The following is a 27,403-nucleotide window of genomic DNA, read 5'->3' as shown; positions in this document are numbered from 1 at the left end:
AGACTCATGTGAAGAAGGGGCTTTCTAATACCAGAACTCACTGGATTCTTTTTTCTTCCACTCCATTAGTTGTTCAAAGCATTGTCACAGTTTAACTTAATATTAGGGTCATGGTTTTCACATGAAGTTCTTATTTTTTCCTGGAGTTTCTGGTTGCCTTTTTTTTCCCCCTGTGGAAGAGGAATTAGTTCTTCAATATGCCACTAAAATATCATCCTGTTTCTTCTGTATCACTAAAACCCATCTCATTCTTATTGGAGCTCTGTGCTCCCATTTGGACCCCATTCCCCAGTTTCCAGTGCACAATTCTCATTCTGAGATTTCCCTTCATGGAGCTACTCAGTAAGCAAAGTGTTTCTTTAGCCTTGTTCTACCAGAACACATACTCAAGTAACAGCCTCAGTAAAAGATACCTGGAATGTCAACTTCAGTGTCTGAGAAGTCTCTGATGTGCTCAGTGTTATAGAATTCTAGGTTCAAAATAGTTTTTCTTCTAAACAATTAAAGCATTGCTTTGTTGTCATCTTGCTTCTACTCATTGCTGGCAAGAGGTGATGGTGCTCTCTGATCCTCACTACAGTGTAGGTAATCCTTTGTTTTCCTCTCCAAAGCTTTGGAAGAACTTCATTGTAGCTACTTTTCCTTGATATTTTGAAATGTCATGGTGATGGGTCTAAGTCTCTTCTTTATTCATTGTGTTCACTGTCCTGGGGGTTCCTTCAGACTGAAGAAGCTTCGGCTTTAAGAATATGCTTTTGTTATTCCCTTGTAAATGCCCTCACTTCCTGTCTGAGTTCCCATCCACCCTTTCTTTCTTATGTTTTCTGTCCCTTTGCCTGTTCACTCTGTATTCTGGGAGATTCACTCAACTTTCAACCTGTCTGTGTAAGTTATTATTTTGACAACCACATTGTTATGTTCCAAGAGCCTTTCCTTTCAATGATGGGTAAGCTTTTAAAGCTGAGAGAAGTAGTTTCTGGATATCTTTGGGAACAAGTGGGCAGCTGTGAATGGGCAGTTCTCTGCACAGAGGTGCTCAAGGCAGAGTCCAAGCTGATTGCATGTCCCTTCAGGTCAAACACCAAAAAGAGAGAAGTCCAGAGTCCTGTTCCTTGCCCCACTTACCCCAGGAGCTCAAAAACAGACAGATGCACATTCTTGTTCAAATCTTTAGGACAAGTAGTAGGATTCAAATGGAAACTTGAGGGGGGGGTGTGTTTTTGTTTCGTGGTGAGCGTGCACAGATGCCCAGTGATGAGGCAGTGGGGGGAGAGGGCCTGGGAATGACAGAGCCAGGCTGAGTAGAGAAAGTGGATGGTGCTGACTGGTGATTCGGCGGGGGGGGGGGGGGGGGGGGGGGGGGGGGGGGGGGCAGCCAAGATCGTTCACTCTGCTCCTGGTGGCATCTGAGGATCAAGAGCTGTGAGTCAACCTCTATCATGGATTTTTGAGATTCAGATTTAATAGAAGGTTACGCAGACTCCTGGCACTTCGTGTATGTCCTGGGTCCACTCTGATTCTGAGCCCCTCGGACACAGGGGCCTGCTGGCCTGGCTCAGCCAAGTGGGGGCCTAAGTGTACTCTGGCTTCACCACACCACTGTCCCCCAGCACTTCCATGGTGTAAAGTGACTGACTGGGGGCTTTGGACCTTGATAATGTCCCCAGACTAGCGATAGGCATGTCCTTCTAGCTGGAGATAGACTCAGACCCCGTAAAACCACAGGGGGGTTCACAGATGGGAGGAGTCTCCTGGGGACCTAGCTCAGAAGCCCCTGCATCGGGAGCCCTTGACCTTCTGGGTTGGGGAAGGAGCTCCTTACTGGAGCTGCCGAGCCTAGCCCGTGGAGGCATTCCAGGGCCACCTGGCCCTCGGGCAGAAGCCAGAATTCTCACAGGACACTCAATCTCATTTCACCCTTTTTCGGCAGGACCAGGCAGGAGGCCTTGGCACCTATTTTCTGGGCAGAGTGGCCCCTGCTTAGAGGCTGGGAGCAAAGTCCCTCCGCACAAGGGAGGCTCTTGGCTCAGAGTACCCTCAGACCACATTTAGTACATCCCCAGGTGGCGAGTGGGTGTGTGGGTGGGGGGAGCACAGGCGGATGGGTGGGGACAGTGGTGAGACAGCAGAGGAGGGAGGAGGCTGGCCTTCCAGGCACACCTCCAGACTGGGACTGGCCGAGCCCCTGTGCGGCCCTCAGGCCCGCCTGGTTCCCCGCCAGGGTGGTCCAGGTGCCACCAGACCTGAACACGGATCTTCCATCTCCCCAAACGCCCAAGCCACTCGGCAGCCAAAGGACAGGTTTACAGGCTCCGTGAGGTTCTCCATGATGCCAGCTGCCAAAAGCAACCTCCACTGTGCCCCCCATGCCCCCCACACCAGGTCTGGCATCGCTTGTACCCTGGTGGGTAGCCTTTGCCAGTGTCCACGGTGTGCATACTCTCCCCATGGCTGATTTCAGGCTGCTAGCGTGAGCCACTGGATGCAGAGCTGGGAAGAGGTGACCCGAGCCAGCCCCAGCCCCCCAGACTCCCCAGGCCAAGATCGGTGTCTCCTTGCCTTCTCCAGCCCCACAGCCCTGGCTCAGAGTCTGTGTGGGGCCCGTCCTCAAATATGTAATTAGGTGCACTAGTCTGGAGTCCTGGGGACCAGCTGTGAGCCTGACGAGGCTCAAGCCTGTGGGGTCAGATGCCAGGGTCCCAGTCCCAGTTCTGACACTGGCTCCCTGTGCGGGCCTCAGTTTCCCCACCTGCAAGATGGCTATATCACCCCCTAGGCTGGTTACAGAAGTCTATATACTCTGCTCAAAACCGCCGTAACCACCAGCTCCGGGTCTCCTGTGAATGAGCATGCTTTCTACAGAACCGCAGACCCTGAAATCCAGGGTCAGGTGCAAGCTGCCAGCGGGGTGCCATGCCAAGGGGGTGCTATTTCAGGAGAAGAGGGGGGACCAGTTCAGAAGGGTTCCCGAGGCTGTGCCTGGCAGTCAGTAGGTTCTCAGAGATGCTCCTGCTGATTCCCCACCTCTGGCCAAAGACCTGATCTTCCGATGCCCTCCTCCTCCAGGAAGCAGGAATGCCTTTGGTGCCTGACTTGGGAGAAGCAAGCAGATCCTCCAGCTCAAGGTTACCTGGTCCAAGGGGGAGGCTGGGAGGTGGCTGTGTCTTTGCACCTCGCACTCCCTGCTTCCCTGTGTCTGTCTCCTCCGAGATAGAATGGGGCCGACTCCAACCTGCCTCCCTCCCTGGCATCTGGCACGGGGCCTGGCAGTGCTCAACCCTCAGGGTCAGCGATTGTGAAGGAGCAAGAGCTCTGCCCCTGCCGGGGGGTCGGGGGTGGGAGAACTGGACAGGCGGATGGATGGACGGATGTACCGATGGGGGGATGGGCGGGTGGGTGGCTGCCTGAGTGAGTGGGTAGGTAGGTGAGTGGATGCAGGAAGTGGGGGGGGGGGGGGAGGAAAGAAAGGAAGGAAGAGAAGGAAAGGAGGGAGGAGGAGGTGAGGGAGGAGGAAAGGCCGGGGCTCTGGCCGCGTGCGGGTCGTAGGCATCTCCAAAGCAGACGCAGCCGGTGTTAGGTGGCAGCCACTGGCCTCTCCTGGTGGCCGGCCAGCCCCACGTGCCATCCGTCCCACTTACCCGTGCTCTCGGCTGCATCTTGCCCCGTCGCTCAGCCAGGGCCATACCCGGATGCTCCCTGTATTTCTCACTGGACCCGGCTCAGCCCTCTGACCCCTCTGCTGGCGCGCAGCTTTATCCCCGCGCCCCGTCCACCCGCCCGAGTGGCATTTCTGAAACACGGACTTCTCGTGCTCACAAGCTGCCCTGGACGCCGTGCAGCTCAGGCCTTCGTGCGTGGGTGTGGGTGCGAGCCTCCACTCACCCCCGCCTTCCGGCTCTGCCTGCCCTGCGGTCACAGCCCGGTGCCTTTGTCCACGCTGGTCCTGCCCGCTGGCACGCTCTACCGCTGCCCTCACCCCGGCGCCGGCCCCTGGCCTGCGCCCTCCTCCACGGCTGCCCAGAGTGCTTCCCAGGCCTGGGCTCTCCCAGCTGTGAGATGTGGGCAGGCGGCCTCCTCTCCTTGGCCTCGGGCTCCTCCCCCATGCAGCGGGCGCAGCGACAGCACGTCTGCCTGGGGTAGCGCTGCTGTGACCGCTGCGCCCGGTACCCGCCAGGGCCCCACACACAGCAGGCCGCAGGGGCAGCTTTCTCCTTCCACCCGGCTCTCGCCCTCCGTTTCCACCTCGCGGGGGCTGATGCGGGCCGCGTGACGTCCCCCTCCCCCGACCAGTCCCCGTGGCACCCAGGTGGCCTCTGCCTGAGCCCCTCTCCCAACACGGGGCCAAACACATTGAGCATCTACTGTATGCAAAGCACTTTCCAGCGTTCTGACTTCTGGACCTCACACTTCCTGGGAGGTGACTGACATCTCCACTCACAGAGGGGGAAACTGAGGCCTGGCAGTTCCTGGTGCTCAGTGACTCTTCCACACGCTGTTCCCAGCACCTGCTCTTCTCTTCATCCCAGTCCTCCGCCCAGGGAAGTGCTTGCGCCCTCCGCTTCACAGACGCAAAGCTGCACAGAGAGGGGAGGAGTGGGATCTGAGCCCAGGCCAGGCGCAGTCATTCCCGTCCTCCTGGGGTTCAAGGGCTTTCCTGATTAGAGGCTTAGTATGACTGCTTTTTAAACATGATGTTCAGCCAGGGCCCTGATCTTCCTCTGCATCTTCAAGAATAATTCCACTGGGCAGTGCTTGCCTAACAGGTGTGGGCTCTCCTCCTGGGGTCGTAAGAATGTGCTGGAACTGCGCAGAGGTGCAGCACAGTGAATGCCACTGAAGCGGTCGCTTGAAAATGGTTGATTTTATGTTACGTCATTTGCATGTCACTTTTTTGAAAAAGGAAAAGAACCCACCTTCCCTAAAGGTGCGCTTGGTGTGAGGGGCAGGTCACAGGCAGCGGGACAGAGAGGGCCGGGGCTGCGTGCAGCGGCCCAGCAAGAGGCCAGGGCTCCCGCCGGGACAGGAAGGAATGCCGGGCGCCTTTCTTGGCTCCCAGGAGACGGGCGCACATGCAACCCGTCCAGGGCATCTGTTAGGGGCAGCTTGGGAGGACCTCCTCAGGAGGACTTCCTGAGGGAGGATCACCTGGGGAGGATCAACTCAGGAGGCCTTCCTGGGTAGGTGGTCGTGAAAGCCCCAGGCCTTTCCTCATCCACTCTGGGTGGCTGCCAGCTGGCACGTGGGGCTCTGTGCTCCTCAGGGCAGGTGCCGATTGCAGACTCTGCTAGTCAAGGTCACAGTGGAGGCTGGCACGGTGGCCGGAAGCCGGGCATGGCAGATGGTGCCATCATGTCCCTGGTGCCTGGTGTGCAGTTGGCCCGTGGAGGAGGGATGAGCAGGGGCCTGGGGACAAGCGAAGGGAGGAGCCGGGCTGGGCAGAGCCGTGTTCTGGAACAGGGCCCTGGGAGGCAGGGGGAGTGAGCTCTGAAGGTTGGCAGAGGGCTTTCCGTATCCTGGATCCTGCTGGAGGTCAGGAGCTTTTCCCCGCCCCCGTTTTAGAAGTGTGGCCTCTTTTTGCATGTGAATCACCCTTTGCCGAGCACCTGGACCCCCCCCCCGCCCCGCCCCAAAGCACCACCTTGGGGCATGGCCAGCATTGAGGTCGGAGGTCTGAGCTGTGGACTGAGGGACGGCTGGGGCCCTTGGCCTCATCTTTCCACACCACAGGGACCCTAGGGGATGGTCCTTCCTGCTTCTGCCGGCTTCTGGGGCCCCAGGCATCCCTGGGCTGTGGCCACGTCCCTCTTATCCTCTCTGCCTCCGTGGTTGCGTGGCCGCCCCTCTTCTGTTTACACAGCCTCCCCCTCTCTTGTAAGCACAGCTGGGATGGCATTTAGGGCCCACCTGGGTCATCCACGGTAATCTCCCTAATCTGTAACTTAATCACATCTGCAAAGACCCCACCGCCTCCTTCTTTGCCACAGAAGCTGACATTCATGGGCCCCGGGGCATCTTTGGGGGCCTCATCCCGCCGACCATACACGCTGACCACTCAGGACAGGCTCTCTGTGCACCTGACGCGTATCTTCTGAAGGAAAGTCCCGTCCACGCGCCTCCCTCTGGATCCCATGTCCCCCTGCGCGGGGGTCTCCATGGCCTCCGCCTGCCATCCCTGGACACCTTGTGGTGCCCGCGGGGACGTCCTTCCAGCACGTGGGGCGCTGCAGCCACCTCCCGTCCGCCCTTCAGAGCTTTGGACTCACACTGACCCGGGGTTGTTGAGCTCCTGTTTCCGCCACACGGAGAAGTGTCCGCCCCTCGCGTGGGACAATGTCTTCCGCGTCCCAGGTGCGCTCCTGTCCGTTTCAGCCTAAGCGTGTCCAGAGCCTGTGTTTGTAAATCCAGGTGATGTCTGGCCATCAGCACCTGCGCCCTGCACAGCCCTTCCAGTGCAAGACCTCCAGGGGGCGCTTCTGCCCTAAAGCCGGGAGCCCAGACGCCTACGAGAAAGGGTGGGTTTTCTCTAATGGGCACGTGTCCCCCTCCTCCTGCCCCCACCCTGGGTCCCTGTGTGAGGGACCACTTCTTAAACCATAAAGGACTACACAGGCGGGAAATGGAAAGATCTGGAAGCCCTTTCACTGCTCCCAGGTAAAGGACTGTCTCCCCAGAGAGGCGCCGTGGGACCGCGGTGGGAGCCCGAGAGTCATAGCCCAGTGGTGCCCAGGCGGCGCCGCCGGCAGGCCCAGCCCCCGCGTGGTCGGGGCGGGCGTGCAGGGTGAGCCCCTCGAAGCCCTCGCGGAGATGATTCCCCAGGGGGTCCGAGTTTCTGCGCCTGGGATCTGGCTTACCCAAGCCTTTGCAGGATGAGGCGCCCGTCAGCCCTTGTCTGGATTTGTCGGCATTGCGTGTGTGGTTCAGGTTGGGTCTTACCCACAGTCTTTCCCAAATCCTCCTCCACCGTGAACCTGAAACGCAGAGAAACGCCCCTGTGCCAAAGCCGTCTACTGGGTGCTTCCACGGTCGCGTTTGGCGAGAGGAGAGGCCCCCGCCAGGAGGGGCAGGTGCAAGCAGGGTGTAGGCACACCAGCTCCAACAGAGAAAAACCACAGCGCCCGCAGCAGCCGATGCCACCGCCCAGGTCCCTTGTCCCCCGGGGCCCCTGACCCCAGCGTGTCTGTGAGCAGCCGCGTGTGGTCTCAGTCCTGACCAGGCTTCGCTCCTGTAAGCCTGGCCGGATGCGTGACCGGGGCTTGATGACAACACCCCCAGCCTGCGTTGAAGCCTGGTCTGTCTCGCTGTCTCATGGGCGCAGGGGGGTCGGGGGGTGTGGTGGCCGAAGACCGGCCCCTCCCCCGGAGATGCCCCAGCCTACCCTGGAGTGTGAACATGTCGCAGACTCCAGTGGCGGGGGGGGGGGGTTGGCGGACTCCAGGACGTGCAGGAAAACAAGCGCGTGATTTCAGCCGGTCATCGGTGCTGTGGGGTGGACAGGACAGGCTAACTGCACGGGGCGGTGGCCGGAGCAGGTGGGGAGGCGTTACGGCGGCCTGTTGCACGAGTTTGTGGAAACACAGGAGGCTCATACCTCCAGGTCTGCTGGGCGTGAGGCTGCCCCAGACAGTGCACGGTTCAGAGGAGCTGCTGAGGGCCCTGTCCGTAGGCCAAGGACAGGCCCACCCTGTGCTCAGAGAGGACCTGGCCCCGTGCGGGCTGTGTGGCCTTCAGCTAGTCACCGAACCTCTCTGAGCCACAAACAGTGCCTCCTTCCTCAGTTTGTTATGTGAGAGACAGGACGGCTGTGGGGGCTTCACACGGCGCCTGGCACGTTGGGGACACGGGGCTGTTGTGGCCGTCGATGCTGTTTGTATCACCCACGCACACCGTTCAGTCCGTGCGGGCACCTGCCGCCATGGCGCTCTCTCAGTGACGGGTGGCAGGCAGAAGGGAAGAAGGGAGGGACAGTCTAGTGAGTACGTTTCTGTGGGGTCTGTTTTGATAAATTTGAACATCCCAAGATGCTCTGGAGTCGGGGCGGCCAGGGAGGAAGCAGCCAGGCTGCCCTCTGAAGACAGGACAGGAGGGAGAGAGGAAAACAAATACGGACGTAGCCTGGCCTAGAGCTGGCACTTGGGCAGGTGTCTGTTTGGGGCGGACTGGACACCAGCGAGTGACCGCTGGGGCCGCGAGGAGCGGGTGGGCCGACCCGGCACAAAGGGGGACAAGACGGATGGCCTGGGGTGGCCGGCCATGTGCTGCGACTCCAGCTTTAATAAGGAATAATGAGGCAAGCAAGGGGGTGCCCGGGCAACCCTGAAGGACAGAGGAAGTTAACAGGCTTCCAGAAGCCCCTGGAAATGCGAACCATCTGCGGCCTGGTGGCCGGGCCGACTTCTTCCGCCTCCAGAGGATTCGCCAGCGTGCTGCGCCGACAGCGCTAGCCAGATGCCGTGAAAGATGGCTCCGTAGCAGGGAGCAGATGGAGTGGGATGTCCCGCACGGAACAGGGGCACACAGCCGGTGACAAGTGTCTCCACCATAAGATGGCATCGCGAGCAGGAGCGAGTGTGAGCAACAGCGGGTTGTAGGCACTTGTCCCCAGGAGCAGCTGGAGAGCGTGAGGACGAGGGAAGGCTCAGCTAGCAGAGCTGTGCTGCAGACGCTCTTCATTTCCGTCGCTTCTCCTGAACGGAAACCCCACCTATCGACGAGCTCGGCCACGAGGCCGCGGGATGCGGAGGAAGCTGCGGAGTCCCGGGCGCGCCGTCAGCCTGGCCGGGTGCAGGGCTGGGGCACGCCGTGCCGAGGTCGCCATCCGTCTACCCTCTGTCACCCTTTACCTCCGCTGGAGCTTTGGCGTCTCCCCCCCGCCCCCCCCGCACTCAGGGGCGGCCAGGGTGCCCGGGGTCCGTGCCAAGGTCAACAGCATAGCAGTCGCCTCTGAGAGCAAGGAAACCGCCCGGACTGAGCACCTGCTTTCCAAACTGAGTCAGTTTGGGGTGAGGGCCTGTCGTCGAATGCTCCTCTGGAAAGGCGAGGTCGTGCGGAGCCTCGGGTCTGTGTCGCCAGGGCTTCTGAGTCGTGCTAATGAGCAGTCCTCGGAGGAGGAGGGGTCTGGATGGTTCCTTCCCAGAACAGGGCTTGGAGGCTGCTTGGTTTATCGGAAAGTCTTAGCATCTGGATTCTGGGCATTTGTATCTTCGCTTATGGTCAGCCTCCCCGCCCTCCCTGCCCCAGCCTCCAGATAGATGTCCATTAGGAAGCTTCCGGCCACAAATCACAGGGGCTGAGACATCAGTGGCAAGCCCGAAGAGGGTGCCCCTGTGGTCCGCTGCCTCCGTGGTCCGCTCCGTGGCTCAGCGGCACCTCTACACACCTCTCAGCCTTTCGTTCAGGGTTGCAAGATGGTAGCCGCAGCTCCGAGTGTCATGCCCTCAGAGCAAAGCCCAAGCAAGCATGTAGGGGAAGAAAAGGCACTAGGAGACCCCCCTCTAAGTCTCTCCCTCGAGGAAGATCTTTCCCAGAGGGACCCGGAGGCTCGCCCTCGGGTCTCATGGACCAAAACCGTGTCCTCTGACCCCTCCGTGAGGGAGGCTGGGAAAGCACATCTCTGACTCTTCCCGCTTCCGTAGTGGGAAGCACCTCGGGGATGCGCCAGGAGCCGGGTGTGTGAGAGGGACGGGGCTCTCCCAGAAGTGGTGGCTGCTGAAGGGGGCTTTGACGAATGAATAGGAGTTCGGCATATAGCAAGCATGCGGGGCGTGTTCCGGATAGAATCACAGGTATGAGCACCAGAGCAGCACGCCTCTGCCGTGCCCAAGACCTTCTCATTGGGCAGATGGTCCATTAATTGAAACGGGAATTGGAAAGCATGGCCCGTACCTAAGCAAACATGCCTCCTCAGTGGGGGAATATTCACACAGTGTTTCCTGCACCAGTTTCTGGACGCTGGGCCTCCTTCTCTCTGGCTCTGCTCATAAGGAGCGGGGAGTTTGTGTTTCAGAGAGGATTCTCCGTACGGTCTTTCTGAATCTTTCTAGGGCATCATCATAGATGACCTCATTTCTAAAACGGGTTTTCCTTGGGTCTTTCCTGAAGCTCAGATGGTGTGTCAAACCAGGCACCCGTGTACAGTAATGCAAGTATTTTACTTACGCAAGAGGATTTAGACTTTCCTTAGCTTCTCTGATATGCCAGTTACTCAGGCGCTCACGTACGTATCGATTCACGTGTCTCTAGAACTTTTAGAACATGGCATTAGAACCTATGGCCCAAGGACCAAATCCGGCCCTCTGCCTCTTTTTGTAAATAAAGTTTTATTGGAACGCAGCCCCGCCCACTCATTTACATAGTGTCATGGCTGCCTTTGAGCCACAAGTAGCAGAGTGAGTAGCTGCAACAGGGACCATGGGGCCTGCAAAGCTTGAAATAGTTACTCTCTGGCCCCTTACAGATACCGTTTGATAACCCCTGGTCTACGGTGTTTGCGGAGCCCCTTTCAAAGGACTTATCCAGCTGTTCCCCAAGAAAATGTGTCCACTTCACACTTTGAGCAACTCTCAGAGCGGCCCCTTTGGCGCAGGCGACCTCATGGAAGCATTAGTACTGGGGACAGAACAGGATTCTCCGTGGGAGAGGTTCGTGGTCTAGGACGGGAGCAAAGACCAGACCCTTCCTTCCAGCTGGGGCCTGGCCTGGGTTCCCCAAGACCTCTCACCTTAGAGGTCAGTGCCGTCTGGTTGGCCAGGGGGCCCTGTGGGGTCTCAGGGTGAGCCCCCAGCCCCCTCCCCCAACCCGCATTTAGCCCCCTCTCCAAAGCCAGGGACACTGGGAGATCCTCACGTTCAGTCTGGTTCCCACGAAAGGACACGGCTTCTAGTGCTACAGCTGTGGACATCGTCCACTGCTCCCCTGAGGGACTTGGGAACCGGCCTGCCCCAAAGCCCACACAGTGCGATCTTTCTGGGTGACTTCTGACACCAACAGATGGGGCAGGTCCGGACCCTCGGACGACCGTAGGAAGGAAAGTCACAAACAGCCCCTTCCTTCATTTCTACCAGATGTCAGGCCGTTTTACTGCCACGCTGATTTTGTGGTCTTTTTAAGAACCTTTACCAGCTGGGCCTCCACTGTCCTCCTGAAGGTAGTGATGCGGGAGGGGAACCAGCACTTTCCGCTTTGCCCAGGGGCACCCTGGTTTTAAAACCCGTGCCCCGGGCAGCCCAGAGCACTGGGTCACCCCATCTGCATCACAGACCGTTCGTGAGAGTCCCCGGTTTAGGCTTCATTCCAAAGCAGTTAAGCATCAATTAAGTACGTACTGGAATATTCTGATTTTCCATTTTACAGACAGAAAGACCCAAGCCCAGTGTGGGTGAGGGTCCTGCCCAAGGCCCCACGGCCAGCTCTTGCCAGAGCCCAGACTAGGAAGGGGCCCTTCTCCAGCTGTAAGGTCCACGGGCGGGACCAGGCCCTGCTCTGGCGCATTCACATGCTACTGGGAGAGTCAGACAGTAAATAAATGAGCAGACAAATTATAATTTCAAATACAGTGAATGACAAGAGGAAAATACAGCAGAGGGAAGGGCTGGGAATCGGGACAGGGAGGGCACCTCCATGCAGCAGGAAAGGCTGCCCTGCAGAAGTGAGCTCAAGGACCTGAACCATGGCAGCAGCCTGGCTCATGCAGACCCAGAGCAGCATCCCAGGGAGGGCCCATGCTGTACAAAGGCACTGTGGCAGATGAAGTTGGCCTGCTGGAGGAAGGGAAGACACAGCATGGCTGGAACAGGGACAATTAGGAAATGGGTCATGGGTCAGATCAGGAAAGGTCTTAGCCATGCTGGGGAATTTGGATTTTTTATCCCCAGTTCTGATGGGAAGCTGTTGTATTATTTTGAATGGCAGATGTGATCTAACATTTTTATCGTAAAAGAGTGAATTCGGGAGAGACTCATCAGCAACCGTGATCTCAGCTGAAAAGCGATGGGCCCTCAGCAGAGGGGGAGGTCGTGGACGGAGGTGCAGACACTGGCTCTGTCCCTGCGCTCCCGCCGATGGCACTTGCGCACAGGTTGGGGGGAGAGCCGAGCTTGTGAGGAGGATGCTGTGCGCCGGGGCTGGCGCCTCGGAGCTCCCCATCCCCTTGGCATGAGCCCCAGGTCTCTTCTCCTCTGTTCCTGGAGCTGAGGTCCCCCTTTCCCAAGGCTGCAGGGGCCCCTCTCTGCAGGGCTGAGCCCCCTGCTCCACCAGCGATACCCCTTCGATCATTGCTCGCGAAGGCAGGCAGCACCCTGGGGCTCCCGCTTGGAAAGCAGAGGGAGTGTCGGGGCGCCCCGCCCCCGGGGGCCTCCCGCGCGCTTACGGCTCGCTGTTGCCGTTTGTCTGCCCGTGAGACCGAGCGGACACACCCTCCTGGCTTTCTGACCCACGGGCTGCCCTGCTGCACCTCGACGCACCTGCGGGCTGTACCGTCACAAGGGAGGAACCCCGGGGGCTTGTGAGGCTCCGATGCCGCGGTGGACACCCGTGTTTCCTAGGGGAGGAAGTTTGGTGAGCTGGGTCCCCACCCGGGCCTTGCGGGTGCCGAGGCGGCCGTTTCCCTTCCAGACCACGCTTCCTCTCCCCTCCGCGGGGACCGATGATCACCTCCTGCGATTCGGAGCGCATCTTTGTCTTCTGCCCCGGCCGCTGTTGGCAGGTAACACGCCTGGCGGCACTTAGGAAATGCTTTTGGGTGATTTATTACAAAGTAATGAGACAATTTAATTTGAATCAACTTCTTTGCACATTATTGCCTCGATTAGAAAAGCTCGTGTTGCTGATCGTGTGAGCGCCGAGCAGGAGCACGGGGCAGGGTGTGTTCGTAATTCCCGACCCGAGAGACGGTCCCTCCTTGAGGAGCGCGTCTCTGCCGCTTGGGCACGCAGGCCCCACAGGATCAGAGCCCATGTCCCCTGCCCGTGGCGCTCTGGAGCCGGGAGCGGCATCATTTCTGAATGAATTGCCCACATTCACAACTTCTGCACGTGACGTAAGAGCAGCCTGCCTCTCGGAGCACCGGGAGGGCACCCAGCGCAGGGCTCCGCCCCCCCGGGAATTAGGGCCGCTTCCTGGGTGTGCGGGGCGGGGCGCAAGAGGGCAACTCCAAGCCCCAGCCAACCAGGAAGCAGGAAGCAGGATGCGGGGAGTGGCAGCATGTGTGGACGAGGGCTGAGAGGTGCCAGCTCGGCGGCAAATGACAGATGAGTTGGGGAACACCCCCCCCCCCGCGTGCTCGCAGCTGCCAGGCCTTCCCAAGGATGAGGCCCGGCCTTGCCCCTGCCCGCCCGCGGAGCGGCCCTCTGTGCCTCCCTGCAGCCAGCAGCGCCACAGCCATCCGGGCCGCCTGCCCACGCCTGGCGTCTCTGCTCAGCTGGGACACCTGCTGAGGCCACCAGCGCCCTGCGCAGAGGAGCCGACAGGCTCTGTGTCGCCTCATCCTTCCTGACTGGCAGAGTCCGGAAATTTCTAGGACAGCCACTGTCATCCCTGGTCCCTGGAGGTCCTTCTTTCTAATAGTGTCCCAGTTCCTGCCTGCATCAGGCTGTCACCAAAACGCATTCACCAGAGGAGTGACTGACGTGAGGCTTTTCTCGGGCTTCTGCCTCGCTGCCCTGGAGAGGGCGGGGCCCCCCACAACTGCTCATTGTGATAAATGCAGCAGCCTCCCTTACAGGAGTCCCCCCGGGGCCCCCCGGCTGCCGCTGTTGCAGCAGCCCCAGCCCAGACCCACCACCCCTACCCCCACATCTTGTGGACCTCGCCGGGGAAAAGCTCTGAAATGATCTGGGAAGGGTTCCTTTGAAGCCACGTGCCTGTGAGTAGCTCCATGCAGTGCTCCTCCCACCCCCACCCCCACCCCCGCCCCACCGGCTTCTGCAGCCTCTTTGCCCTTGACCGCAAACCTAAGGAATCAAAGTAAGGAAACCTGGCTTGCATGCGGCTTTTGCAGGAAATGGTATATTTTGTGGATACAGAGTTTAATGAGTAATGAGGTTGACCCCACATTAGATTTCAGAGACAAGAAAGCATGGCCCGACCTGCATGTGGCTGTTTGCTGCAGATTTCACGGCCGCGGGGTTTGGTTTGCCAGGTCACAAGCTTGCCTGGGACCCCACGAAGCTTTGAGGCCACCGGGGGCAGGGTTGTGGGGCCTGATTGCCGGAACGTCCCTGCCGCCCCCACCTCGCGTCACTGCACATCCCCCTTCCGCAACCCCGCGGGGCGTCAGCCCGGCTGCCTCAGGGCACGTCCAGCCCCTCATCCCACATCCGGCTCCTGCCACGGGACCAGGCATCTTGATGAGTCGCACGCCATGTTAGCTTCATGCTGGTGGCTTGGGACACTTGTCACCAGCAGACATTCGTGTGCAAGTTGTTTCCATGGAAACGTTGTTGGACAAAGTTCCCGCCACGTGTGACCCGTCAACCATGGGTCATTCCAGTGAGAGTCAGGCCCGGCCACAAGGGGCTAGTGTGAGAAGGTGGAGCCATTGTGCTCTGTGGCCTTGGCCTTCCCAGTGACACTGGGGAAGCGCAGGGGCTGCCCTGGGCCTGGCCAAGGCCGTATGCCAGGCTGTCACCACCAGCTGTGTCCCCTGGTCACCCACGGCCCTGTGTGACGGCCCCTCCTGCCTCAGCGTGCCTCAGAACCTCTATCTTGTTCCCCACCTCCTTCCGGAATGTTCTCTCCCTCTTCCCGTCTTTAGCCTCCTGACCCATTGAGTCCTCATGCATCAGCTCTCCTCCTATAGGAAGCCCCCCAGCCACCTTCTGGTTCTCATTGCAGCATATCCTGCATGCCGGTGTGACTGTTGGAGGGGCGCCTGTCCCCCTCCCCACCCCCCCCCAGGGTAAGATTTCCCAAGGCGTCCACAACAGACTGTGGGCTGAGAGGCTTCAAACAAAGAAATGTCCTCCCCCCAATTCTGGGGGCTAGAAGTATGAGCCCAAGTTGTCTGCAGGGCTGAGTCCCTCCGGGCGCCCCGGAGGAGGGTCCTTCCCACCTCCCCCGGCTGCTGGTGGTGGCCAGCCAGCCCTGGCGCGCTTGGTCTGTGGCCGCGTCCCTCCCATCTCCGCCCCTGGCTGGCCTCACCTGGCTTCTCTGCCCCAAATCTCCCCGTTTCCCTGATGAGGACCAGTCGTTGGTTTTAGGGCCTCCCTAATCCAGACTGACCGCATCCTGATGTCCTTAACCACACACCCCGCAAAGATCCTGTTTCCAAACAAGGGCACAAGCCAGCGTCCCCAGAGCTAGGACCTCAGTGTGTCTTTGAGGGGCTGACACTCAACCCGCTACGCCCGCCATCTCCGTAAGGGCCAGACCGGGCCTGGTTTGTTCTCTGCAAAGCGGCAGGTGTCCGGTCCCTCCCCTGGGACTCGGGGTGTTCGGTGGGTTCCGGCTGCCCTGGCGAGCAAGTGCACACGGCCGAACCTCTGGCCCCCGCTGCTTCTGCGCTTCAGCCCTTCGCCAAACCCGGCCCCAGAGAGGCAGGGAGGAAATGTAGCTGTTTGGTGTGGCGGTCCTGTCCGAGCCCAGATCCCGGGAGCTGTGGGTGATCCTTCCCACGCGGGCGAGGGCAGACAGAGCCGCCCGGAGCCCCGCCCGGGCACCCGTGTTGGCCACCCCGGGCCCGGCTCCCTGTGGCCCTACAAGTTTGTGCAGGGCTCACCAGCCCGAATGCCGACGGTCATGCGTCATTGCTGGTACCTGTGTGGCCACTGCGAGAACGTGGGCCTCGGGCCGCAGGTACAAGCCTCTCGATGGCTGGACCCCTGTGGTCTTGAGAGACAGTCGCCCCAGGAGTGGCCTGTGGCCAGCCCTAATCTTCCACAATCCTCTTGTCCTGCTCCAAGTGTATTCTGGGAACTCTTACTGTGGCGTGTGGTGGGGGTGTTGGGTCAGTGAGAACATGGAAACCTGCGATGGTCTCTGCAGTGTGGCTTGCAGGAGACTTTCAACATGGCCGTGTCTCCCAGAGCTGACGTGGCTCGATAGGGACACTCACGTCCTCCAAGGCAGCCAGTGGCCTGTATTCCATCTTCATAGGAACTAGAAAAAGTTGCCCACCCCTTCCTCAAGGCACTCTACTGGTGCCAAGATAGTCATAGTAAATATAGGGTTCTAGGATGTCCACCACATAAGCAGCATCCTGGATAGTTAGCACTGTGCACTACCTCTACAACTGTACTTGGTGAGGCTAGAGGCCCACCTCCTTTGTCTTCCGCAGCTCCTGCTATAGGAAACTGGCAAAGACGGGTACTTTTTGGGTTCATTAAAGTGCCTTCCCACCCTATTCAGAAAATACATTTGAAGACAACGCAGCTAGTTATGATTGTTTAGTCAGTCAACACAGGTGGAATCTCCTGGAACAGACACTGGGGCACGTAGAGAGATTTGGAGAGGAACAAAGGGGTGACGTTTGCTCCCGGGGAGCCCACAGTTGATGGGTTAGCAGGTGACAAGGGCCCTGTCAGAGGCTTGGGCCAGGGGAGAGAGTGTGACATTGCCCCTCATTGGGAGGGTTTGCGGTGGCTTCCGCGCAGCTCAGGGGGCCTGTGAGTTCACCAGTGTCGGGGAGGGCATGGCAGACAACAGAGCAGTGAGGCGTGACGAGGGCCCGGGTGCGAGGACTTGGGTAAAATGCCGGGCTATCGGTAGAGCGTTTCAGGGAGTGAAAACGTGCAGGAAGCCTGGGCAGTGACTGTGGTCGCAGACGGGGCAGGTGCAAAGCAGGGGTGCGGTGTGCTCACGGGGGCTGGGCTGCTGGTTTCACCAGACCCTGCCACCAGGGACCAGGTGGTGTGGGCCTCCGAGTGCACACCCAGGTCCACAGCGCAGGGCCCGCGTAGGCGCCAGGGCGGTGTCCCTGTGAAGTCAGCTCCCGGTGCGTTTGGGCTGTGCCTGGAGAGCAGGTGTGCTGGTGGGGGCCAGTAGGGGGGTGCAGGCAGGGGCCGGGGAGCTGGCCAGGGGGCGGGGGGTCCTCTGGTTTCTGGGCCTCTGCATCTCCACACCTCCGCTTCCGGATATGGCCACGGTGGCCAGCCTGAGGTGGTTTTCAGCAGCAGGAGCCCCCCGAGAACATCTCTTCTCCGGGAAGGTTCCTCCCTGTGGCCGGGGGTGGGACTGCCCCGTCCGATCCGTGGGGGTGGAGGGGACGCTGCATGGCTGTGCCGTTCCAACAAAACTAGACGTGAACTCATTTCAAGGGAACGACGTCCTTTGCGCTCCTGCTGTGTTCTGGGACGTCCCTTCCGCTCGGGCTCCGGCTGCCAGGGCCCAGCCAGCGCAGCAGCAGACTCCTCCTCCCCTCTGGGCACAACCCGGGATCTGGGGATTGTTCCGGATGGAAGCTTATCCCCCCGAGACCCTTCACCACCACTGACCCTGAGCTCGACCCCTGTCTTCCGCTCCCACCCGTTCCGCCGCCCCCCGCAGATGCAACGGGGCGCGTGGCCCTCCGCCGGGTGCTGTGAGCATCTGGAGTGATGCCGTCCAGGGCCCGTCTCCTGGGGGATTTGGCACGAGAGGGCAGCTTCCCTTTCCTGGGCCCTGTCTCACCTGCTCCTCAAAGTGCCTACAAGGCAGATATCTTTGCTGCCACCTTGCAGGCAGGGAAACTGAGGCTCTGAGTAGCTAAGCTGGTGGAGCCCTGCTCTGGGATTCAAACCCAGGTCTGTCTGTGAATAAAAGCAAGATGGGGTCATGATGGGCAGGGGCCAGGGGCTATTTAGATCCTGAAGCAAAGCAGGAAAGAAGGGACAGATGGTCCTTCTTCGTGTCAGAGACTAAGGAGGTGGGCACTTGCCCAGCACGCAGCACGTAGCTACAGGTTTGGGGGCGAGCTGGCGACGTGTGGGGCAGGAAGTTCTTCGGTGAGTGAGGAATCCTCGAGGGCTCAGAGGGGCTCTGTCATTAGCCTGGGGGGGTGGGTCCCCGGGGGGAAAAGCAGTCGGCCCGTGCAAACAGTGGCCCCAGTCGGGAGGGTTGCCGTCTTCACATGTGCTGTGTACCTGGGCTGCGCTGGGACATCGCATTAACTCCTGCTCAGCCCACATGGCATGTGTTGACCCTCGATCCCATTTTGCAGAGCAGGACACTGAGGCTGCGAAGGTCAGGGTGACCTTGGGTCAGAGCACAGCTGGGATTTGAGCTGAGTTCCAGGTGACGCCAGCACTTCCCCTCACCCACCTTGGGGGAACACGCCCATGTGGGGTTGGGCCGGCCGCACTGCCCCTGAGAAGCCCCCAGCGTGGGGGTCAGCTGAGAGGAAGTGGACAGTCGTCCGTGAGGTGCACAAAGCCAGAGGCGGGTTTGGGCAGCATTGGGTCCTGCAGGCAGAGGTGGCCCGCAGGAGGGCCATGGCCTGGAGACGGGCAGCTTGGAGCTGGGCTGGGGTGGGTGTTGGGGCCGCCGGTGTCGCAGGGGAGATCGGGGCTCCAGACCCGCAGGACGGGCCCCAGGGCACTCCTCGCCGGCCGCTTCTCATGCAGAGGGAAGTGCGGGGCCGAGGCGGTGGCTGGAGCCAAGGGCCCTCGTGAGCCTTTCCCTGGAGAAGACGGACGCAGGACTGCCACCTGCCTGGCCCCCTCCCGTTCAAGGAGCTGAGCGGGAAGACGTGGGGGGAAGGCAGGCCGTGGCTGTGTTCTGCCTGGGGGAGGCTGCGGAGACGGGTTGGCGGCCGGGCCAGGCAGAGGGTCCCCCCAGCTCCCCCCGCCCCGACCCCTGTGGTCCCCGGGGCCTGGCTGACCGCCAGCCTGCTGCCGTTTCTGATGGCGGTTACGGGGATGGCTCCCTGGGGCTCCCCTGTCCCACCGCACCGCCGTGGGGACTGCCCCCCTGACCTCACAGTCATCCCGGGAGGCCCACGGCTTGTTCTCGCCGCCTTATACCTTGAGGGGAAGGATCAGAGGGTTAGTGGGCGTCACCTACTAAACGCCAGGCGAGCTGTGTGGCCCTGCTCACGGGCTCCCAGGGCCCTGGACTCTGGGCTCTGCTTCTGCCCTTTTCTGAGGGGCTTCAGTGGGCTGAGCCAGGGGGCTCATGGTCATGGCCACGCTCCCAGAGCTAGGGCTCTCTGTCCCCAGGACAGGGACAGAGCCCCTCCTCCCTCGAGCAGTCATCCTGGATTGCATGGTGTCTCAGCCGAGGAAGCGTGTGTCCCTGCTGCACCAGCCCTTTCTTAGAACTCAGGGTCACCCTGGCAAGTTCCCCTGGCTGCCCGTCCCGTGCAAGGGCAGGAGCGCGGGGGTGGGTCAGCACAGGTGGCACTCCAGCTGCGTCCCCCAACCTCTCCGGAGCGCCCCTTCCTCGTCTGTGCAACGGGAGGCTCTGGGCAGCCCATCCCTTGGTCCAAGCACCCCTGTCCCTTCTCCCCGGGGCCCCCCGACGTGGGTCGGCTGTGCTGCTCCCAGATGGCCGCGTGCCTCCTGCGGGCTAGAACCTAGTGCTGGGCAAGGCTGACCTTCCATCGTCTGGGACTTCGAGCCCGTCAGCCTGTGGCTCCCACCGCTCGCTCTCTGCATGCCCCGGCCGCCCACCCCCACCCCCACGAGACAGGGGCCTGCCGAATTCTTCAGGACCTCGGGCACGCGGCCCTCCTGTGGCCGGCCCCTTAGGACCCTGCAGAAAGCCTCTCCACCTCGCCTCCTGCCCCTCCTCCTTCCCTCCGCAGTGGCCTGGCCTTCCAGCTGCCGAGACTTCCGGGGCAGCAGAGTCCTGGGGGGCGGGGGTTGGCCGCCCCGGGAGGCGGGGAGGGCCCCCGTTCAGCCCAGGCTGTGTGGCCCGCCAGGAAGTCCACTGCTGCCCTGCACCCCCAGGTGCCTCCGGGGCTGGACAGTCATGTGGCCGAGCGCCCTTACTGTAAATGCTGGGAGGCTGGGGCACAGCTGAGCAAAGTCAGAGCTTTTGGGTTTCTTTCCTTTAAAAAAAAAAAACAAAAAACAAAAAAATAAAAATGCCGTGCCAAGAGGCGGGTGGTGCAGCTTTAGGGTGTCTCTCAGAGGGGGAAGCCCACGAGCCCCCTCCCCCTGTGGCCCCCTGCTGTGGGGGCCCCTGGAGTAACCTGCTCCCCCCCACTAGGAGCCCCCCCCCCCCCGTCAGCAGCGCCCCGGCCGCCCCCTCCGCCAGTCTGCGGCTTCTCTGTGCGGGATGACGCCGAGCCGCCGCCGTGGCGTTGTGGGCTCCTTGGTGATTGTGGGGACCCCACATCCACTCGGACCGAGAGGGAGGGGCCGCTGCGTCTCGGCGCCGGCTCCTGCGGGGAGCGAATAGAATTTGATTTTTAAAAACCCCTTCAAGAAGAAGAAGAAGAAGAAGAGGGAGAGCTGGCCGCCTCGTCCGCCCGCCGGCCGAGCCCCCGTCTCCGCCGGAAGATGCACCTGCCTGCGCGCCCCAGCCCGGCCGCCCTCGGTGCCTTCGGGCCACTTACTTTCTTTGCCTTTCGGCGCCGGCAGCCGACGCACGCTGCCGCGGCTCGGCGGCCTCCCCACCATGCCTGACTCCTTCCTCCCGCTCGCCCGGGCTCGGCGCTGCCTCTGCCCGCCCCCCCTCCGAGCCCCATTGTGCCGTGCCCGCCTATCCCGTTAGCCGGCCCCCCCAGCTGCCTCCGCTCCTCCTGCGCCCTGTGCTGCTTACTCTCCTCCATGCTGCCTGGATCCGGCGAGCTGGGTGATTAATTGGCTATGATGATGAACGTCCCCGGCGGTGGATCGGCGGCGGTGATGATGACGGGTTACAATAATGGTCGCTATGCCCGGAATTCTCTCCACAGCGACTGCATTATCGAGGAGAAGACGGTGGTCCTGCAGAAGAAAGACAATGAGGGCTTTGGATTTGTGCTCCGAGGGGCGAAAGGTAAGAGCGGCTCCTTGCAGCCTGGGTACGTTCACGTGTCTTGTGAGCGTGTGAGTGTGTGTGTGTGCACACCCGTGTGAAAATGCTCCCCGGCTCAGAAAGAAGCCTTTTTCCTGGGGGCACTTGGTTGCTAGACAACCATGTTCTTTAACATCCTGCCTTACTCAGAAAACACTGGGCTCCCTTTAGGAATATTTTCCATTTTCTGTGCACAATATTGCTCTGAAGGAGCTCTCTCTCTCTCCCCCCCCCCCTCTCTCTCTTTCTCTCTCTCCCCATCCCCCACCCTTTTTTTAAAAAGAAATCATGGGTTTAATCTACATTTTATGGTTTACTTGAGCCCAACTGTAGCTGGATTTGGCGCTCCTGGCCTCAGATGTCCACAGTTACCCAGGGGCTGAGTTTTGGGGATCTAGAAACTGCCCCATTCTGGGAGGGGGCTTTGGCTCCAAGTGCAGCAGGCATCCGTGCGCCCGCCTCTAAGGTGACTTTGCAAAGGAAACGTGGCAAGATGGTCCCCTCTGCCGTGGACTGAGCCAACGGCGTACGCGTCATGTGGCCTGTGGTGGGGGTTCCGGGGCTACGTTCCACGGCGGTGCGCCCACTGCCAGCCCCTAACTTGGGGGCTTCCCTTTCAAAAGAAAACAAAATGGCATCACCTCCCCACGAGAGGGGACATCTGCCCACCGCGTGTGTGTGGGTAAGCCATGTGGAAGTTTCATCTCGGAGCCTCTCTGCCGTGCCGGGGTCCTGCACCGGTTCCGGAAAGGCCTCCTTCCCTGGTAGCATCACCCGCTGCTCTAAGCTAAGGCTTCCCGGGAGCAGCCTGTCCAGAGAGGGAAAGAAAAGAGGAATCTGTCCCCGTGTGTGTGTGTGTGTGTGTGTGTGTCCATGACTGAGTGATGTCTGTCCCCTCCCCCTGCGGGAGTCGTCTTCATTCTGCTACCCACCCACCCACCCCCGGCCCCTCGTAACTACCCAGGGAAGTCCATCTCTTGCCCTGGAGTTTTTGCTCAGCAGAAGCCAAGGCTCTCTCTGCTGAGGACCTAGGGGCCCGGCCTTCCCGGGGGTGCCGGCCACAGAGTGGTCACAGAGAGCCGGGCCCCCCGCAGAGAGAATTCACAGGCAGGTTCCAAATCTGCAGCCACCCACTGGGTCAGCGTTATGATCCGTCCGTGCTCCAAGTTGAATTCCTCTGGCTGCAAGTCTACGTAGATGTAAATTTGGCAAGTGGTTCAGTGTGGTGTTTCTGTGGCTATGGGGGGGAACTTTTCCATTTTTAGAACTGAAAATGTTTAGTCACTGATGCTTTTAAAGAAAATGACAGGCGTGTACATATAGACCTGGACAGCAGGGCACGTTCCCCAGGGTTTTCGACCGAAAGGCCCAGAGACCTGGGGGCACCCGGTGCACTTGGCCTCACCGCTGGAGCTGGTGCTGACCTTCGGCTGTGGCCGTCGAGCCCTGCCCAGGGGAGGAGCACCCACTTCCAGTGGGAGACTGCGCGCCTCCTTTCTCTCAGGGCCCCGTGAGGGGGCCTACCTGGAGGCGTCACCCCGGCCGGTATTGAGGTCTTCCTTGCCTTCCCAGCGGATACGCCTATCGAAGAATTCACGCCAACGCCAGCGTTCCCAGCTCTGCAGTACTTGGAGTCTGTGGATGAAGGAGGGGTGGCGTGGCGAGCCGGACTGAGGACCGGGGACTTCCTGATTGAGGTAGGGACTCAGGTGTTTATATCTTTCTGCTGGGGGACAGCGCTCTCTTAGGGCCGAGGCCCATGGTGTTAGCAGCGTGGCCATCAGGCCAGACCTGGGGGTACTCGCTGGGGGCCGCTCTGGGCTCGTGCCGTGTGGTTATCTCTTTCCATTGTGGACGCCGTTTCCCGTGGACTTGTGTGAGTTTGGAGTGTCTTTAAGGCCTTGGCTGTAACTCTCTGGAGGGTAGAAATGTTTGTGGAAGTTGGCCATTGGTCTTGAAGGAGAAGGTAGGAGGAAGAGAGACACACGGTGGCCGTGTTGTTAGGGACGTGTGGTTCCGTTGTCGCCGGACAAATAGACACCAGGAGGGGCCGTCGCCCGCTTTGTGCCGCCAGGCAGGATGGAAAGGGCTGCGCCGTCGCCCCTGCTTGCGTGAGGTCTGTAACGTGGCGGCTGAGAAATCACGGATTCGCACATTGTGGTAACGTTGCCGTTCGGATGATTGGCCTTCAAAGACTGAGGAGCACGGGCAAGAGGGGAAGCTGGAGTTGACGGTACGCAAAGGAAAATGTTAAATTCAGGTGCTTTGAGAACTGGCTTTTCCCAGCAGGTGAAGGGAGCGAATGTTCTCTACGTGTGAAGAATCCCACTAGACACACGTGCCCTTGAGCTTTCGCCAGAGTTGGCAGCTGGGTGCGGGTGACATATCCGGGCCGCCGGTGCATCTGAGCCCCCTGCGTTTTGAGTGTTTAGGTGTTACTTTCCATCTTGTTGTGCAAAGGAATGTGTTACTCTTTGGAAATATTAAGAATAAAGGAGGATGCTGTACCTCGGAAACATTATTTTTAAGGGGTTCGGTTCACTCAAATGGTCCTCCATGGGAGCCGATGTTTCCCAGAAAGGCGTTCCTCGATGCTGACCCCGAGCCCCGTCTCATCTGCACTGGAAAGCCACGTGCAGGTAGAAGGGGTGGATACGCGGTGGGCCGCCGCCGGGCCGGCCAGACACCTGCTCGTTCTGCAGAGGAGACCCAGCCCATGGTGGCGTGGCCAGTGGGAGCCCTCCTCCCGGTCCCGCCTAAGCTCCGCGTCACTGCTGAGCTCGGGTTAACTCCTGACCCTCTTAGTGCCTCTCAAGGCCAGTGGGGTGATGAAATCCAGAAAGAGAGATGCCGTGGTGGCAAAAGACCCAAGAGCCAAGGAAGATGGAGAAGGCACCTTGTGCTGGTCTCGTTTTATTTGCTGAAAGATGTATTCAAATGACCGTTGGCCAATCAGAGCCTGGCTTGGGTGAAACCTCGGGTGCGTGCGTATGCAGAATGACGGAGAGTGGGGCCCGCTGGGCTTTCACGGGTTAACTTGATTTGTAATCTCACGAAAATGCAGAGACTGGTTGAATCATCTTCTGTAGGATGTAGTTGTGATGTAAGTCTCCCTCGTGCGCGCGTGTGTGCGTGCGTGTGTGTGACAGAGACAGAGAGGCCCAGAGACCCTGGCTCCAGGAGGTCGACCTAGCCGATGCCGGTTCTTGGGCCGAAATAATAAATGAGGGCTGCAGATGGAAGCATGTCCCCCGTTGTTCAGCTCCTCGGGTCTCCCTGAGACACTGGTCCATAAGAGAAATGGGGGAGCGCAGGGGAGCATGTGCTGGGCCCGTGCCTTTCACGGGGAAGCAAAGCTGCACGAGGTTGGTGGACGCATCTGGAGCGCGTGCCCGGCCTGGACGGAGAAGGCAAGCCGCCCGGCCAGCTTGAAGCCTCCGTGGAAACTGGGAGGTGGAAGAGTTTCTGCACGTCTGTTTGCAAAGCGCTTCCTTCGACATTGCTCTTAACCTCTGATATGCAAATACATTTGCCATTTTGGAACAGGTCTTATATTCTAGGTAACCTCTGAGCTCTGGGATTCTAGGAACGGCTGGCCCTGAGATGCATTAATGCCGTGTTGGTGTTATTGTGTCACAGAGGCCCAGAGGCGGGGCGAGCCCTCCACAGCCCCCCACCCCCAGGCTGCTCACTGTGGGTCACAGGCTAATGGGGTCACAGAGGGTGGGCAGCTGGAACACTGCCCCGCCCAGTGCACTTCCAAGGCTACTCTTGGGGCCCCAGAAAGTCTCCTTTAGGTACTTAAAAAGACAGAATCTCTGTGAGGTGATTAGTCACTTAGAGCCTCCTAGGTACATGCATTTTCCAGCAGACCCTTTTTCCACGGTGTCCATTGAAAAGCTTCAGCCTTGGAGGGATTGTGCTAAATGAGCCTTTGTGTCTCGGGCGAATCTTAATTTTGGCCAGAAGCCACCCCGGAGTCGAGGGGGTTTCTGACCCTTGGTGAAATGCAGGGTCCCCCGCGGAAGGATGACAAGCACGGGGAAATTGTCCCTGTCACCCCACACTCCTCTGGGCAAGCATCCTTCTCTCCCTGCTCTTGGGAAGGAATTCAGAGAGTGTCAGCTGTTTATATTCTCTTTATTTTTTTTAATGTTTTATTTATTTCTGAGAGAAAGAGAGAGAGAGAGACAGCGTGAGCAAGGGAGGGTCCGAGACACAGGGAGACACAGAATCTGAAACAGGCTCCAGGCTCTGAGCTGTCAGCACAGAGCCCGACACGGGGCTCAAACCCACGAAACTGTGAGATCATGACCTGAGCCGAAGTCAGATGCTTAACCAACTGAGCCCCCAGGCGCCCCTATAGTCTCTTTAAAAACACGTGCCACGGTTTGAATGTGGAGTCCAAGAGGCAGCTTTCAGTGGGTCTGTTTTCTCCTCAAAGTCTTCAGCATCTGCTGCACCAACTTCCTTTGTCCTTCTTAGACTTGACGGTCTGCTGGCCCATCGGCTCCCATCATGAAGGGCTTCCTATTGCGTCTTTCCTTGGGTGCTCGCCATCCAGAGTCGACGTCCCTCCCGCCCTAGCATTTGGGCAGGGTTTGCTCCTTGGTCACCGGGACGATGTCTTTGCTGACCTTGCCCCCCAAACCCCCCACCAGAAAACAAACCCTTGGAGTAGAGTCCACGTAAAAGGCTCTCATGAGCCCAGGAGCTACAATAACATAGATGGGTCTAGGTGTGCCAGCTGGGTTGCTATGAAAATTCATCTCAGACGTGGAAAAGGAAAGTGGGTGCCCCGCTGAGGGGGTATCGAGCCTGGTCATGTGTGTTTGCATTTTCAGATCAGCTTGATGGGCCGGGGTCCCCTGTGTGGCCGGGGCCACTGGAGCTTTCCCAGGGAGCTTCAGGAGACAGTGGAGGTGGGGAGGGCAGCGGGGGCCGAGTCCTTCCAGGGAGAAGCTGGTCAGGTGGCAGGGACAGGCCAGGGACAGTAGTGAACACAGGAGTCAGGGCAGGTTTCTCTCTCCAGGCAGGCCAGCTGTAAGCTTGGGGACTCTTCCAGCCGGGAATGGTAAAGACCTGTGTTCCTCTTGGTTACGGCAGGAAACCCAACCCAAACTGGGTTTACTAATGGTAGATGCTTGTCAGGGAACTAATAGCAAAGCGTGCAGACCTAGAATCAACCTTTGCGCACAGTGTTGAAGCCTTCATCTGCCGTTTCCTCGAGATTGTCCTGGGTGGCTTCCCCACCCCCGTGAGATGGGGCAGGAGAGGTCACTTACCAGGAGCCCCAAGGATGACACAGAGAGTCTGCCAGTGTTTACAGCGAGACCTGGAGGCCAGCCCGCACCTACAGAATCAGAGGCTCGAGGCAGGAGCTTTAGGTCACTTAGGTGATGGTGCCAGGGGCTTCAGAGCCAGAACGGGAAACAACCGGCTGGCCTGATCATGTTGGCTTTTTTAAAAGATGTTTTATTGGGGCGCCTGGGTGGCTCAGTCGGTTGGGCATCCGACTTCAGCTCAGGTCATGCTCTCACAGCTCGTGGGTTCGAGCCCCGTGTCGGGCTCTGTGCTGACGGCTCAGAGCTTGGATCCTGCTTCAGATTCTTATCTCCCTCTCTCTCTGACCCTCCCTTGCTCATGCTGTCTGTCTCTCAGAAATAAATAAAAAAATAAACAAAAATAAAAATAAGTAAATAAAAAATGTTTTATCGAGAGAGAGAGACAGAGAGAGAGAGTGTGTGTGTGTGTGTGTGTGTGCGCGCGCGCGCACGTGCGCATGTGCATGCGTCAGGGAGAGACAGGGAGAGAGAAAGAATCCCAACCAGGCTCCACGCTGTCAGCACAGAGCCTGACGCAGGGCTCGAATTCACGAACCACAAGATCGTGACCCGAGCCGAACGTTGGATGCTCAACCGACTGAGCCCCCCAAGCACCCTGTGTTGGCTTTTTGAACCCCTTCGTCTGTCATTCTAACTGAAGGATGGGAGCAGGTCCTGCGCTGTCCTCAACGTGAGGCCAGGGCCGCCTTCCTTCCACAAGCCCCCAATCGGAACCCCAAGCTTTGTTTCTTGCTTTACTTTCTCAAATGGAAACATTCTCTATTAGAAGAATTTCTATAATACAAGCAAACAGTACGCGTCAAAAGAATCAATGACATTTGCAGCAAATGCACCGAGGCCTGTGTCCTTATTTATAGTAACCAAGGGTGTATCTGCCGAGCACTGAACAGTCCCATCTGATCGTCACAGCAAGCCTATAGCATGTTATCATCCCCGTGTTACAGATGAGGAAACCAAGGCATTGAGATGTTAGGTCACTTGCCCACGGTCACAGAGCGGGAGAGCAGAGACGCTGGGATGCCAACCCAGGCCACCCGCCTCAGTAATGCCGGGGCTCAGAAATTCGTGAGCAACGCTGATGCACTTCATGTATAAATGGGCAAAGGATAAGAAGAAAAAGAGATGATGAGGTGCCAATTTTTATT

At 59.3% G+C, this 27,403-nt stretch overlaps 1 protein-coding gene across 2 annotated transcripts in view; it reads left to right on the top strand.

Moving 5' to 3' along the window:
• SHANK2 (SH3 and multiple ankyrin repeat domains 2) overlaps positions 1-27,403 on the top strand; it is a 419,611-nt gene that overhangs the window by 255,450 nt on the left and 136,758 nt on the right. For both annotated transcript variants that reach the window (XM_039235341.1, XM_039235342.1), the window contains 2 exons: positions 20,813-20,895; positions 22,486-22,610. In XM_039235341.1, the coding sequence (XP_039091272.1) occupies positions 20,813-20,895; positions 22,486-22,610 (208 nt within the window). The remainder of the gene's footprint in view (positions 1-20,812; positions 20,896-22,485; positions 22,611-27,403) is intronic.

The sequence above is a fragment of the Hyaena hyaena genome, unplaced genomic scaffold, assembly GCF_003009895.1.
Source record: "Hyaena hyaena isolate Hyena2069 unplaced genomic scaffold, ASM300989v1 scaffold_98, whole genome shotgun sequence".
Classification (NCBI taxonomy): domain Eukaryota; kingdom Metazoa; phylum Chordata; class Mammalia; order Carnivora; family Hyaenidae; genus Hyaena; species Hyaena hyaena.
This window is presented reverse-complemented; position numbering and strand designations above follow the sequence as displayed.